The 16642-nt window shown below is 40.8% G+C and overlaps 1 protein-coding gene across 1 annotated transcript; it reads left to right on the forward strand.

The window, feature by feature from the left end:
- The first annotated feature begins 15913 nt into the window (after positions 1-15913).
- LOC125525964 (protein transport protein Sec61 subunit gamma-like) lies at positions 15914-16209 on the forward strand. The gene is made up of 2 exons (XM_048690965.2): positions 15914-16024; positions 16109-16209. Exons 1-2 carry the CDS (start codon positions 15931-15933, stop codon positions 16207-16209), a joined length of 195 nt encoding a protein of 64 aa, XP_048546922.2. The 5' UTR covers positions 15914-15930.
- The last annotated feature ends 433 nt before the right edge of the window (positions 16210-16642 follow it).

The following is a 16642-nucleotide window of genomic DNA, read 5'->3' on the forward strand; positions in this document are numbered from 1 at the left end:
TATCGGAGATGGGCCAGAAGAGTCCCGAGGCACCCATGACGGTGGGAGCGCGCCCTACCCCCCTGGGCGCGCCCCCTACCTCGTGGCCACCTTGGGGACCCCCCTGACTTGTTCCTGACGCCAACACCTCTTATGTATACCCAAACTTCCAAAACATAACCTAGATCGGGAGTTCCGCCGCCGCAAGCCTCCGTAGCCACCAAAAACCAATCTAGACCCGTTCCGGCACCCTACCGGAGGGGGGTATCCCTCTCCGGTGGCCATCTTCATGATCTCGACACTCTCCATGACGAGGATGGAGTAGTTCACCCTCGGGGCTGAGGGTATTTACAACTAGCTATGTGTTTGATCTCTCTCTCTCTCTCTCGTGTTCTCAATTCGGCACGATCTTGATGTATAGCGAGCTTTGCTATTATAGTTGGATCTTATGATGTTTCTCCCCCTCTACTCTCTTATGATGGATTGAGTTTTCCCTTTGAAGTTATCTTATCGGAATGAGTCTTTAAGGATTTGAGAACACTTGATGTATGTCTTGCGTGGGATACCCGTGGTGACAATGGGGTATTCTATTGATCCACTTGATGTATGTTTTGGTGATCAATTTGCGGGTTCCGTGACCTTGGGAATATATGCATATGGGTTGGCACACGTTTTCGTCTTGACTCTCCGGTAGAAACTTTGGGGCACTCTTTAAAGTTCTTTGTGTTGGTTGAATAGATGAATCTGAGATTGTGTGATGCATATCATATAATCATACCTACGGATACTTGAGATGACATTGGAGTATCTAGGTGACATTAGGGTTTTGGTTGATTTGTGTCTTAAGGTGTTATTGTAGTACGAACTCTAGGATAGATTGAATGGAAAGAATAGCTTCATGTTATTTTACTACGGACTCTTGAATAGATCGATCAGAAAGGATAAATTTGAGGTGGTTTCTTACCCTACAATAATCTCTTCGTTTGTTCACCGCTATTAGTTACTTTGGAGTGACTCTTTGTTGCACGTTGAGGGATTGTTATATGATCCAATTATGTTATTATTTTTTAGAGAACTTGCACTAGTGAAAGTATGAACCTTAGGCCTTGTTTCCTAGCATTGCAATACCATTTACGCTCACTTTTATCACTTGCTACCTTGCTGTTTTTATATTTTCAGATTACAAAAACCTATATCTACCATCCATATTGCACTTGTATCACCACCTCTTCACCGAAGTAGTGCGCCTATACAATTTACCATTGTATTGGGTGTCTTGGGGACACAAGTGACTCTTTGCTATTTGGTTGCAGTGTTGTTTGAGAGAGACCATCTTCATCCTATGCCTCCCACAGATTGATAAACCTTAGGTCATCCACTTGAGGGAAATTTGCAACTGTCCTACGAACCTCTGCACTTGGAGGCCCAACAACGTCTACAAGAAGAAGGTTGTGTAGTAGACATCAAGCTCTTTTCTGGCGCCGTTGCCGGGGAGGTGAGTGCTTGAAGGTATATCTTTAGATCTTGCAATTGAATCTTTTTGTTTCTTGTTTTATCACTAGTCTAGTATATAAAATAAAACTACAAAAAATGGAATTGAGGGTGCCTCATATGCTTGATCTTTTTAATATCTTTCATGAAAATAAGGATTCCGATAATTGTGCCAAAATGTTAGAAGAAGAATGTATTAAAATGTTTGGCACTAAATCTTTGAATGATGAGCATGATTGCAATGTTGTTAGTATGAACCCTTTGACCATCCATAGTACTAATGATGATTGCACTAGTCATGATGAAAATGACTCTTATAAGCATGTTAATTTTTGTGGAGTGCATAGAGTTTGCAAGTACACACCAAATAGGGAAGATAGATTTTACAAGAGGCATAAGTATTTAGAAACTAAATGGTTGCAAGAAAGGCTAGATGTTTGTGCTGCAAATTTAATTTTTTTCAGCCATCCTTGTGAACTTTCCAATGAACGTGGTCATTTAAATATCCAATGCAAATTGTTTCATGATCGTATTGTGTCCAAAAATTGTGATGACTTGATTTCCCTTGCACATCTTAATGAACTTAGTTTGCTTGTGGGTTATGAAGAAATGAAACATATAACTAAGGATATTCCAGAATTTGCCCTTGATAAAGTTCTTGATTTTGATCTAGAGGAAATTTATATGTATTGTGCGGTGAATTGCATTGAAAACCCTTATATTTCCAATTACATAAAGATAAGAAAACAAATAGAAGATGAAGAGAATACTAATGAAAGGGGAGAGACTTCCCAATATCCTCCTATTATTTCTTATGATGAATCGAGTAAGGAGGAGGAGCCTTTTATTCAACCAATCTCATTAATAAGGAGCTCCAAAAAGAGGATTAAACGCACACATGATGTGAAGAAGAAAAAGAAAAGACGGAGAAGCAAAGGTAAAAAGGCATCCCTCTCAAATGATGTTGTTCCTACTACTCATTGTGATGATAATAGTTGCTATAATATTGTTGCTATCCATACTATTAATGATGAGAGTGATTATGCTTATGATATGAAAAGGCCCAAGCTTGGGGATGCTATGTTTAATGAGAATGACATGTTTGATAATTTACTTGATGTAGTTAATGTTTGTACCAAGCTTGGGGATGCTATGTTTAATGAAGATGATATTTTTAGTTCCCCAAGTTTTGATATGCAAATTTATTATGATGATAGGATGCCTCCTACTTATGATGATTATATTGATGAAAGTGGGTTTGGAAGAGTGTCAACTTTAGGAACTAATGATCCCACTATTTTGGAGGGTGTTGAATCTTATTGTGATAATTATAGAAGTGGATTTGGAGAGGTCATGACTTCATTTAGTAATGAATCCGCTATCTTGGAAGAGGTTTCAATCGATTATGATGAGAACAAAGTTGCTACTTATGATAATTATTGCGATGATACTGATGCTATAAAAGGTAGTGATGATTATATTTATAAAACTTGTCATGATTATGATTACCCTTTTTCTGAATTTTATTCTTTCAATGTGGAAACAATGTATAGTATTCGGGTTTCTTATGATACTCTCACTATTCCGAATGAGAAGAAAATTGCCTATGTGGAGAGTAATAAAAATTCTATACTTGTAGATCATGAAAAGAATGCTTTATGTGATGGTTATATTGTTGAATTCATTCATGATGCTACTGAAAATTATTATGAGGGAGGAATATATGCTTGTAGGAATTGCAATAATATCAAGTTTCGTCTCTATGTGCTTAAAGTTTTGAAGTTATGCTTGTTTTGCCTTCCTATGCTAGTTGATTATTGTTCCCATAAGTTGTTTGATCAAAAAATCCCTATGCATAGGAAGTGGGTTATACTTAAATGTGCTAGTCATATTCTTCATGATGCTATCTTTATGTTTCAATTCTTATCTTTTATGTGAGCATCATTGAACCTAGCTAGGGGGCGTTAAACGATAGCGCTTGTTGGGAGGCAACCCAATTTTATTTTTGTTCTTTGCTTTTTGTTCCTGTTTAGTAATAAATAATTCATATATCCTCTGTTTATATGTGTTATTATGTTTTAATTAGTGTTTTTGCCAAGTAGAACCTTCGGGAAGACTTGGGTGAAGTCTTTGCGATCTTGCTGTAAAAAACTGAAAGTTTAGCGCTCACGAGATTAGCTGCCATTTTTCACTGGAGAGTGATTTTAGGTTGATTCTTTTTGCAGATTATTAATAGATAAATACCTCATGTCGATCAATTTATTTCAGAATTGTTTGAGTTCCATAAGTATACGTTTGAGCCATATTCCTACAGACTCTTCTGTTTTTGACAGATTCTGTTTTCTATGTGTTGTTTGCTTATTTTGATGAATCTATGAGTAGTATCGGAGGGTATGAACCATAAATAAGTTGGAATATAGTAGATATTACACCAATATTAATTTATAATGAGTTCACAACAGTACCTAAGTGGTGATTTATTTTATTATACTAACGGAGCTTACGAGTTTTCTGTTAAGTTTTGTGTTGTGAAGTTTTCAAGTTTTTGGTAAAGATTCGATGGACTATGGAATAAGGAGTGGCGAGAGCCTAAGCTTGGGGATGCCAAAGGCACCCCAAGGTAATATTCAAGGACAAACAAGAGCCTAAGCTTGGGGATGCCCTGGATGGCATCCCCTCTTTCGTCTTCGTTCATCGGTAACTTTACTTGGAGCTATATTTTTATTCACCACATGATATGTGTTTTTCTTGGAGCGTCATTTTATTTTATTTTGTTATGATTGCTGTTTCAATAATATTCCAAGATCTAAAATTATTAGATGTTATAGAGTCTTCACATAGTTACATAATTATTCAACTACTCATTGATCTTCACTTATATCTTTTGGAGTAGTTTTTCCTTTGCTCTAGTGCTTCACTTATATCTTCTTAGAGCATGTCAGTAGTTTTATTTTGAAGAAATTGTTGAACTCTCAGGCTTCACTTATATTATTTTGAGAGTCTTTTAGAACAGCATTGTAATTTTCTTTGGTTATAAAATTAGTCCTACTATGATGGGCATTCAAGATGGGTATAATAAAAACTTTCATATAGAGTGCATTGAATACTATGAGAAGTTTCATACTTGATGATTGTTTTGAGATATGAAGATGGTGATATTAGAGTCATGCTAGTTGAGTAATTGTGAAATTTAGAAATACTTGTGTTGAGGTTTGCAAGTCCTGTAGCATGCACGTATGGTAACCGTTGTGTGACAAATTTGAAGCATGAGGTGCTCTTTGATTGCCTTCCTTATGAGTGGTGGTCGGGGACGAGCGATGGTCTTTTCCTACCAATCTATCCCCCTAGGAGCATGCGCGTAATGCTTGGTTTTTTATGACTTGTAGATTTTGCAATAAGTATATGAGTTCTTTATGACTAATGTTGAGTCCATGGATTATACGCGCTCTCACCCTTCCATCATTGCTAGCCTCTTTGGTACCATGCATTGCCCTTTCTCACCTCGAGAGTTGGTGCAAACTTCGCCGGTGCATCCAAACCCCGTGATATGATGCACTCTATCACACATAAACTCCTTATATCTTCCTCAAAACATCCACCATACCTACATATTATGGCATTTCCATAGCCATTCCGAGATATATTGCCATGCAACTTTCCATTGTTTCATTTATTATGACATGCTTCATCATTGTCATATTGCCTTGCGTGATCATGTAGTAGACACCGTATTTGTGGCAAAGCCACCACGCATAATTTCATACATGTCACTCTTGATTCATTGCCCATCCCGGTACACCGCTGGAGGCATTCATATAGAGTCATACTTTTTTCTAGTAACAGGTTGTAATCTTTGAGTTGTAAATAAATAGAAGTGTGATGATCATCATTAATAGAGCATTATCCCGAAAGAAAAATAACAAAAAAAGAAAAGAAAGGCAAAAAAAGGCCAAACAAAAAAAAGAAGAAGAAAAGAAATAAAAGGGACAATGCTACTATCCTTTTTCCACACTTGTGCTTCAAAGTAGCACCATGATCTTCATGATAGAGAGTCTCTTATGTTGTCACTTTCATATACTAAGTGAGATTTTTTCATTATAGAACTTGGCTTGTATATTCCAACAATGGGCTTCCTCAAATGCCCAAGGTCTTTGTGAGCAAGCAAGTTGGATGCACACCCACTTAGTTTGTTTTGATGAGCTTTCATACATTTATAGCTCTAGTGCATCTGTTGCATGGCAATCCCCACTCCTCGCATTGACATCAATTGATGGGCATCTCGATAGCACGTTGATTAGCCGCGTCAATGTGAGACTTTCTTCTTTTTTGTCTTCTCCACACAACCCCCATCATTATATTATATTCCACCCATAGTGCCACTAGTAGAAAAGGGGGCTTTGGTCTAGGCCGGGTAAGCCCATTAGTCCCGGTTCAGTCCAGAACCGGGACCAATGGGTGCATTTATCCCGGTTCGTGTGGCTAAGGCATTAGTCCCGGTTCATCTGGGGCCTTTAGTCCCGGTTCGTGCCACGAACCGGGACTAAAGGGTGCGATGCCCATTAGTCCCGGTTGGTGGCACCAACCCGTACTAAAGGTTAGACCTTTAGTCCCGGTTGGTGCCACCAACCGGGACTAATGGGCTTTGAGGCATTAGTACCGGTTCATGGCACGAACCGGTACTAAAGGTCCCATTTTCAAACTCCCCCCCCCCCCCCCCCCGTGGACCGCATTTTCAGTTTTAGAAAAAACAGAAGAAAATGATGGAAATATCAAAAAAATAAAATAAAATAATTTTCACATGTGATATGTGGTCTAGTTGTTGGGAAAATTTACAAATATGAATTTCGACTTTATTTACAAAACTCTAGAATTTGTAAAATGGGCATAACTTTTGCATACGAACTCGGATTAAAAAAAATTTATATGAAAAATCATCTACTCGAAAAGTTACATCCGATGGAGACGGCCTATGGCCTATTTGCAAATTTGTAGAATCCTCAAATTCCAAAAGGAAAAAAAGTTATGCTCAAATTTCAGTTTTTTTTAAATTTCCATTAAATCTAGTCAAACTATGGTCAAACTACTTATTCAAGAAGTATTAGTGTTACTAAATAATTATTCAAGCATATTAGTGTTATTAAATAATTATTTCAGTTTTTTTTTGAATTTTGGTCAAATCTGGTCAAACTATGGTCAAACCATGCTCAAACAATGGTCAAACTACTTATTCAAGAAATATTAGTGTTACTAAAAATTTATTGTTTTTTAGAACAATAGTTTCAAACTCAAACAATGAAATGTGTGACTTCATGCTCAAGCTAAACTCCTGAGGGTTAATAGGATTGACATCTTACTATTGTCAGGAAAACAACAAGTGCAGACTTGGAAACGAGGGAGAATAGAACCCGGAAGTTAAGCGTGCTCAGGCTGGGGGAGTGGGAGGATGGGTGACCGTCCGGGAAGTTAGATGATTTGGAATGATGATGGGTGATTAGAGATTAAATTGAGCAGTGGTGAGGGGTGATTAGAGATTAGAGGTTAAAATAATTCAGAAATTTGAAAATAAAAAAATTCAAAAAAAAATTCAAACCGGGACTAAAGGTGGACCGGCCACGTGGAGGGCCTTTAGTCCCGGTTCTGGTTTGAACCGGGACTAAAGGGTCAGGGCATTAGTACCGACCCTTTAGTCCCGGTTCAGGAACCGGGACTAAAGGCCCTTACGAACCGGGACAACAGGCCCTTTTTCTACCAGTGTGCTATGTCCATGGCTCACGCTCATGTATTGCGTGAAAGTTGAACAAGATTTGAGATTACTAAAGTGTGAAACAATCGCTTGGCTTGTCATCGGGGTTGTGCATGATGAGAGCATTTTTGTGTGACGAAAATGAAGAATAGCCAAACTATATGATTTTGTAGGGAAAAGCTTTCTTTGGCCGTGTTATTTTGAGAAGACATAATTGCTTAGTTAGTATGCTTTAAGTATTATTATTTTTATGTCAATATTAAACTTTTGTCTCGAATCTTATGGATCTGGATATTCTTGCCACAATAAATAAGATTACATTGATAAATATATTAGGTAGCATTCCACATCAAAAATTCTGTTTTTATCCAACGTATCTATAATTTTTGATTGTTCCATGATATTATATTATCCATCTAGGATGTTTTATATGCATTTATATGCTATTTTATATGAATTTTGGGACTAACCTATTAACCTAGAGCCCAGTGCCAGTTTCTGTTTTTTTCCTTGTTTTTGAGTATCGCAGAAAAGGAAAACCAAATGGAGTCCAATTGACCTGAAATTTCATGGAGATTATTTTTGGACCAGAAGAAGCCCACGGAGTATCGGAGATGGGCTAGAAGAGTCATGAGGCACCCACGAGGGTTGGGGGCGCCCCCTACCCCCCTGGGCGCGCCCCCTTGCCTCGTGGCTGCCTCGGGGACCCCCTGACTTGTTCCCGACGCCAACACCTCTTATATATACCCAAACTTCCAAAACATAACCTAGATTGGGAGTTCCGCCGCCACAAGCCTCCGTAGCAACCGAAAACCAATCTAGACTCGTTCTGGCACCCTGTCGGAGGGGGGAATCCCTCTCCGGTGGACATCTTCATCATCTCGGCGCTCTCCATGAAGAGGGAATAGTTCACCCTTGAGGTTGAGGGTATGTACCAGTAGCTATGTGTTTGATCTCTCTCTCTCTCTCTCTCGTGTTCTTGATTCGGCACGATCTTGATGTATCGTGAGCTTTGCTATTATAGTTGGATCTTATGATGTTTATCCCCCTCTACTCTCATGTAACGGATTGAGTTTTCCCTTTAAAGTTATCTTATCGAATTGAGTCTTTAAGGATTTAAGAACATTTGATGTATGTCTTGCGTGGGATACCCGTGGTGACAATGGGGTATTCTATTGACCCACTTGATGTATGTTTTGGTCATCAACTTGCGGGTTGCGTGACCTTGGGAATCTATGCATAGGGGTTGGCACACTTTTTCATCTTGACTCTCCGGTAGAAACTTTGGGGGACTCTTTGAAGTTCTTTGTGTTGGTTGAATAGATGAATCTGAGATTGTGTGATGCATATCGTAAAATCATACCCACGGATACTTGAGGTGACATAGGAATGTCTAGGTGACATTAGGGTTTTGGTTGATTTGTGTCTTAAGGTATTATTCTAGTACGAACTCTTGGATTGATTTAACGAAAAGAATAGCTTCGTGTTATTTTACTACGGACTCCTGAATAGATCGATCAGAAAGGATAACTTTGAGGTGGTTTCGTACCCTACAATAATCTCTTCCTTTGTTCTCCACTATTAGTTACTTTGGAGTGACTCTTTGTTGAGAGAACTTGCACTAGTGAAAGTATGAACCTTAGGCCTTGTTTCCTAGCATTGCAATACCGTTTATGCTCACTTTTATTACTTTCTACCTTGCTATTTTTATATTTTCAGATTACAAAAACCTATATCTACCATCCATATTGCACTTGTATCACCATCTCTTCGCCGAACTAGTGCACCTATACAATTTACCATTGTATTGGGTGTTTTGGCGACACAAGAGACTCTTTGCTAGTTATTTGGTTACAGGGTTGTTTAAGAGAGACCATCTTCATCCTACGCCTCCCACGGATTGATAAACCTTAGGTCATCCACTTGAGAGAAATTTGCTACTGTCCTACAAACCTCTACACTTGGAGTCCCAACAACGTCTACAAGAAGAAGGTGGTGTAGTAGACATCACACACCCCGAGGTAAAATGAGTCTATGTCTCAGTTAATGAAGGTTTGTATGTTACCATCTATATGTTACTACCCATTATGAAGGTAGTAACATGGACTAGTAACAAAAGCATGTTACTAGTCTAAGTTACTCCCACAATGACCAGCCTTAGTCTTAAACCCCATGAAGAAGTCCCATCGAAAGGAATAGCCATCCTCTACATGTGCGCCTATGTAAAATGAGTAAATGAGACAAAAAGAGAAGGAGACAAAGTAAAAAAAATCACCAGCCTTAGATCCAGCCCTATTGTATCAACGAATGATATTTCTACGTCGTGATTGATATGGGCTATATTATCAACCATGCTACGGAGGTAGAAGGGAATTTTTATTTATTCGCGGAGGTAGTAGTGGGTGGATATTCAACGAGGAGTGAAATGATGGTTGCTTCCTCGGTCAAACATAGAGAAAGGTGGGCCTCGTGATTTCACGGCTTATTAGTAATTATTACTGCATATACTCTTTGCCCATATATAATAACCGCGTGGTAGTACAGTAGTGGGCTATACTTTTAATAACCATGGTCAAAGAGAAGAGTTGCATGCACCCACGCACGTAGTGTACTAGTAGCACTCTTTGCATCTTTTGCATCTTCCCCAACCACACACGTGACACGGTGGAGCTCATTTCTGCAAGATGATGCAGCCCACGTGATAATTTGATGCGTCTAGTAGTAGTTACTCACTTATAAATAATGGAGGGTCGGGAACCACGCATGAGCGGTGCCGCGTCATTTATAAATAATTTTTTTCTTCAGTGGCACATACGCAATATAAATAGGTTCATATGGAGAGAAAAGGAAACCGCTCCACTATATACATAGCCAGGACGAGTGTACACGGTTGCTTGCTGGGGTTAATCTCTTCACACTTTGTCACACAAAATGACTGTGGCCACATCTCTAACATCCCGGCAGGTCACGCCCGCCGGGGGAAGGGGTGGATGCTTAGTGTAGATGCAGTCGCCATTGCCGAGGGCGAAAACCCACTGTCGGCATGTCCCGATCAGTGGTCCCCGCCGTTCTCTCTCACAAAGCTGGTGAGGTTGCCATCGTCCCTTGCTCACTGCTGTGATGTGTGCAGTTGCCACCTCCCGCCGCCCTCCTCTAGGTTGAGCTACGTCCCGACATCCCTCAGGTACAATTACCTTTACAGCCGGCTTGCACCACTGCTCCAGCTGCCCACATCACTCCATGTGCATATTTCTCTACTTCTTTGCCCCGCACATACCTCTACTGGCTTCTATGTACTATATTTGTGATGAGTTTATGTATCATCAACTAGGCCCAGTAATCTGATTCTAATCACGCTTCTTCAATTTCTTTGCCACAGGGATGCTCATCTCGATTTTGGTGAAACTTCACAAAATGATCCGATGGTCAAAGGGTTGCAAACATAATTTCTTTGGAAGCTCCAATGTTGCGAGCAAATTAAAGCCTGGTTAGGGTTTACGGTTTAAGGGCTAGGGACTGCATGGATCGTTTTTTTGTTTAGCTGTCTCTGTTCCAAAATAAGTGTCAACTTTAGTAGTAGTACAACTATGTACTAAAATTTGCATAAAGTTGAGACACTTATTTTGGAACGGAGGGAGTACATATTGGCTATGATCTGTCAATCATTGATATGCAATAGCATGCATGTTAGCCTCCTTTGTATTTGATGAAATGTTGCAACGGGCAACCTTGGACGCAAGATTACATGAAACAGAAGCTGGAAGCTTCATAGCATTGTACAAATTTATCTCGCTGATAAATTACAGTACGTACTATACTAGTACTATGTAAAGAGTTAGGTGCCGCACGGTGTCCAGAAAATATGGTGATAATGTGAGGTGGGCCATGTAATCACTGAGCCTGCGTGTTTTCACTGCTCTCGCACTCCTCCGCTGTAAGAATGGAGAAAATTTTAATCTAGTAGTACCTCCTTTCGCCGAAAGCGTGGGACATCCAGCAGTCCTACCACCTCAGTAATAATGACCAATGAGCCGTCAAATCACATAGACCCTGCTGTAAGTTGGACGGACGAAGCAACCATCACTCTTGAATCCGCTTTTCTCTTCAACGCAGGCGCCAGTGAAAGGTCGTGTCCGCTCTGCCCGGGCATGAATGCGGCACCGATTCTTTGGAGCGGTGTTGACCATTTTGGGCGGGAAGCATGCGTGGGCGATGGAGGGGCTTTGGGTGGGCCAGGCTAGTCAGGAGCAGGCGTGGCAGCGGTTCACCTGTCCCGACCAGACACTCGGAAACAAGAGGATGCAAAGACTCTCGCGGCTAAATCATACACTATACACCATCTCTCTGTAGGAGTAGGTTGATGTGTCGCTCTCTCTAACACACACATGTTGTTAAACACACACACACACACAAGTTCATAGAATAGGAATATCGTGCTAGTTACTTAGGGAGCGTTTGGATCCTTAGCAAGAACATTTTATAGCCTAGCTGGGTAAGGTTAGGCGTTTGGAACTGTTAAAATATGTTAGCTTTTATGGGCTAGCTAGCTTGGGTGGTCTAGAAAAACTTGCTAGCTTAGGAGAGCCAGATCGGCTCGCTTCCGATGGAAAACTTCGTGCACTACAAGAAATATGTCAACTTGTGACCTTCTGTTAGTGACCCTGGAAGAATTGGTCATAGATCTATGACCATTTCAGACCAATTGGTCAAAAGTTGTCCGGGGGCTCCAAAACCTAAACTATAACGACCATTTTGGTCAGAAAGGTCGTAATTTCCTTACACGAAATGGTCATAAAGCAGATAGCACTGGTCTGCTGCCTTATTTCTAGCTGATCATGACCAATATAGATGGTCATAACCTTGTAAATTGTGGTGGGTTGCTATGACTAGGCGCCACCTCATCAGTTTTGCCTATGTGTCATGTCCATGTGGCAGTTTTTGCCCTAGGTTGTGAAGCAACCTATATTTCTGTCATTCCCAAAATTCCCAAAAAAATCTCATAAATTCTTTGGGTCATATCTTCATCAAATATGTAAAAATCCTTCCTTGCCTAGTTCAAAACTAATTCAACAATATTCATTTTCCTATTCTGTTCACGACAGCACTTTATGAAGGAAGTGCTATTTATATATTCTTGATTGCCCTCGGAATTTTTGGGCACTCTTTCCTATCCAAATCATTACCGCATGACAAAATTCAGCTCCACTTGCCTAGCAAATCTTCATCGGCAAATTTCCAAAGTTTTTGTCCATCTAGAAGCATTGTGAAGGAAGTAACTTTTTTATATATCCAAATGACATGAAATTTATACAGTTTCTTCATATGCCCAAATTATCACACTCCTCAAAATTGCAGCTCAGGAAAATTATCTATGTGAGCCCAGGTTCAATTTATATTTTATGGCCAAATTGGCACATTGCAAAGCAAGTGTTATCTAGACCCCTCCTATTAACCTCAAACTCTTTGGGCACTCTTCCATACCCAAATCATTGCCACATGATAATATTCAACTCCATTTTCCTAGTCAATCTTTCTCAGGAAATTTTCAAAGTTTCTACCTCGAGAGAAGCTTTGTGAAGTAAGTACTAGCTAGGCTTACCCAAATGATCTGAAAATCTACCAAGGCATAACCATACCTATGTAACTTACCTACACCAAATTTGAGCTCATTTCATTCATCCAATTTCTCTCACTAGTTTTCCCAAGTTTCTGTCCATAGAAGAGCATTATGAAGGAAGTACCACTTTGGCATGTCCAAATGGTATCAATTTTCTATGGTGCTTTCCAATGCCCAAATAACCATCCTCCACCAAATTTCAGCTCAATCCATTCATTATTTTGAGCCCAGCTTCAACATTCATATTTCTGTCCAGTGTGGTACTTTGCAAAGCAAGTACCACCTAGGATCCACCTTTTGATCTGAAAATTTTCGAATACATTCTTCTTAGTCGTTGATCATCCTCAGCAAAAACTCACGCCCATTGGCCATGTGAATTTCCCGTACCGCTAATCAAACACTTGGCTGCTAATTCATGTTTGAGCATCGATCGGTCTCCTCATGAGAATCTTATGTTGTAATTTTCTTCCTAGAACCTACCTAGGGAGTGCCCAACCCACTAGACATGACTAGGCTACCCAGAACACATGGCAACGCCACGGTCACGCAGTGACCACGCGTCGGGCATGCGAGTTTACGCGCTCTAGAGTTGGGGGCCTTGGCCACCGCCCAAACCTCGACGTATCGCCATCAAACCATGTATTTATGATTAAATAGGTAATTATGTAACTATGAATGATTTCTGCAAAAAATAAATAGTAAACTATGAGGCAGCTGCAGTTCAAATTTGACCCGCTTCCTACTGAATCGGCGGGAATTTGTCTTTTTCACCAGAGGTGGATCAAAACTTTTGATGCCCAACAATTTTGTCAATTGTGCATTAAATATGGCCTAGTATTTTATAAAAATGATTTGGTCCAATTTCGCAACAATTATTTGGGAGGTCCTTCACAAAAAAACCTCCTTTTGGGCACTCGAAAAATGGAAAATGGTTTTTTCGTCCAAAGAAAATGAAAACTTCCTTAGGCAACATTGTTTTCCATTCCAATATACACCCTTGAGCATAATATGGGATCATTTGAACAAAATATGCCATGAATGTGGCCATAAGATTGATCATTTGGCTTGAAAGCCATTGATCTCCACACGTGATAGCTCGTTTTTGAGAACACTTTTTTAAAATAATTGCCGTATTACAAGTTTGTTATTTTTCCTAGGAACTTGGCCACATATAATGACACAATGCGAAGGTTTCCCAATTTTTTGATTTTTTTTGAATTTTTATGCCCGTTTCAAAATGCGGTCAAAACGGCGGGAATGACCGTTCTTAGCTAGTGGTTGAATCATGGAATTTTTTTGGTGTTTCTATGATTAAATAGATACTTATGTACCTAGAAATGATTTTTGGAAAAAATAAAGAGCAAACTACAAGTTAGCTACAGTTCAAATTTGACCCGCTTCCAACTGAATCAGCGGAAATTTGTCTTTTTCATGAGAGGTGGATCAAAACTTTTTACACCCAACCATTTGGTCAATTGTGCAGTAAACATGGCCTAGTATTTTATAAAATTGATTTGGTCCATTTTTGCAACAATTATTTGGTAGTTCCTTCACAAAAAACCTCCTTTTAGGCACTCGAAAAATGGAAAATGGTTTTTTCGTCCAAAGAAAATGAAAACTTCCTTAGGCAACATTGTTTGCCATTCCAATATGCATCCTTGTACACAATATGAGATCATTTAAGCAAACTATGCCATGAATCTAGCCATAAGATTGATCATTTGGCTTGAAAGCCATTGATCTCCACACGTGATAGCTCGTTTCTGAGAACACTTTTTTAAAATAATTGACGTGTTACAAGTTTATTATTTTTCCTGGGAACTTGGCCACATATAATGACATAATGCGAAGGTTTCCCAATTTTTGATTTTTTTGAATTTTTTATGCCCGTTTCAAAATGCGGTCAAAACAGCGGGAATGACTGTTCCTAGCTAGTGGTTGAATCTTGGAATTTTTTTGGTGTTTCTCTGATAAAATAGATACTTATGTACCTAGAAATGATTTTTGGAAAAATTAAAGAGCAAACTATGAGGCAGCTGCAGTACAAATTTGACCCGCTTCCAACTAAATCGGCGGGAATTTGTCTTTTTCACGAGAGGTGGATCAAAACTTTTTACACCCAACCATTTGGTCAATTGTGCATTAAATATGGCCTAGTATTTTAGAAAAATTATTTGGTCCTATTTTGCAACAATTATTTGGGAGGTCCTTCACAAAAAAACCTCCTTTTGGGCACTCAAAAAATGGAAAATGGTTTTTTCGTCCAAAGAAAATGAAAACTTCCTTAGGCAACATTGTTTGCCAGTCCAATATGCACCCTTGTGCACAATATGAGATCATTTGAACAAACTATGCCATGAATGTGGCCATAAGAGTGATCATTTGGCTTGAAAGCCATTGATCTCCACACGTGATAGCTCGTTTCTGAGAACACTTTTTTATAATAATTGCCGTATTACAAGTTTGTTATTTTTCCTAGGAACTTGGCCACATACGATGACACAACGCGAAGGTTTTGCATTTTTTTTGATTTTTTTTGAATTTGTTATGCTTGTTTCAAAATGACACATTTCTTGGACCAATCAGAAGGCAGAACCTCCCTTCCCACGGATCACCCCCCTAAGCCGATCTGAGCCGTCCACACCATACAGATCCAACGTCTCCTAAACGCACGCTGGCCAACCAAACCCTAGCATCGTGCAGCACACTCCCCTCCCTCTCCCTCTCCCCGACCCAGACCTCCCTCTTCGCCGTCCCAACTCCTACCCCGCCGCCGGCCTTCCCCCAAGCGCCGCTGCTCTTGACCTGCAACGACCAACGACGACGGCCCCCCGTCGCTGCCCCCTCCTTCCCCATCCCGCCGCGGCGAGGAGATCCATTCCCGCTGCCGCCGTTGCCCCCGCCCCCTTCTCCCCGATTCAGACCACATCCTCCCACCATAGCTCGCCGCCGGGCCTCCTCCTCCCCTCCTCGTAGATCCAGTGCACAAATCCAAACAGCACACCATTCGCCCGTTGGCTTCCCCCCTTCCTTCCCCTCACGCGCGTGACCTCGTCGTCGTCGGCGGCTCGAAGATCTCGCCTTCCCGCCGGCAGCAGCCATGGACGCCGTCGACTCCGTGGTGGACCCCCTCCGCGAGTTCGCCAAGGATAGCGTCCGCCTCGTCAAGCGCTGCCACAAGCCCGACCTCAAGGGTAAGGACCAAAGACTCGCGCCTGCTCGTCTAGATCCGGTTCGTTTTCCTCTTTCGCCAGATCTAACACTGATTGGGCGCACAGAGTTCACCAATGTGGCGGCACGGACGGTGATCGGGTTCGTCGGCTTCTTCGTCAAGCTCATCTTCATCCCCATCAACAACATCATCATCGGCTCCGGCTAGGTGCGAACGCGTCTCCTCCGATCCCGTCTCCCTCTTGTTTGCACGGTTTAGTTAGACTTGGGTCCTGTTGTCTCGCGCTGTGATCTATTGGATCTGCGGTGTGCGTGCACAGTCCTGTGATCTGACCAATATTTAGTAAGCTAGATTTTAGTAGATCCTTTTTTCCTCCAAATAGACCTGCCAATTTCTACCTTGTTAGGAGAATTCAGATGAGTCAAGGGTAATCAGCTGTGGGGAACTGGGGTCATGCTTAAGTCATTGCCGCTAGTTGCCTCCGCAGGACGAATTGGGGGCATAGGCTGGTTCCTCACCACACAAATTGGGAAAAGAGGAGCTTTTGCAATGTTTCGCCGTTTCTGCACATACCACCAGTTCGCCCAAGTTGGTGTCGATTCAGTGCATCTAAATTGGCACCTATTGAGTAGACAGGTTA

This window comes from Triticum urartu, chromosome 7A (genome assembly GCF_056163025.1).
Source record: "Triticum urartu cultivar PI428250 chromosome 7A, HENAU_Tu73, whole genome shotgun sequence".
In the NCBI taxonomy this organism is placed as follows: domain Eukaryota; kingdom Viridiplantae; phylum Streptophyta; class Magnoliopsida; order Poales; family Poaceae; genus Triticum; species Triticum urartu.

Excerpts from the sequence above, each read along its gene's own strand:
- LOC125525964 (XM_048690965.2), top strand. The coding sequence starts at position 15,931 with ATGGACGCCGTCGACTCCGTGGTGGACCCCCTCCGCGAGTTCGCCAAG. Across the intron at positions 16,025-16,108 it reads CCACAAGCCCGACCTCAAGG|AGTTCACCAATGTGGCGGCA; the intron begins GTAAGGACCAAA and ends TTGGGCGCACAG.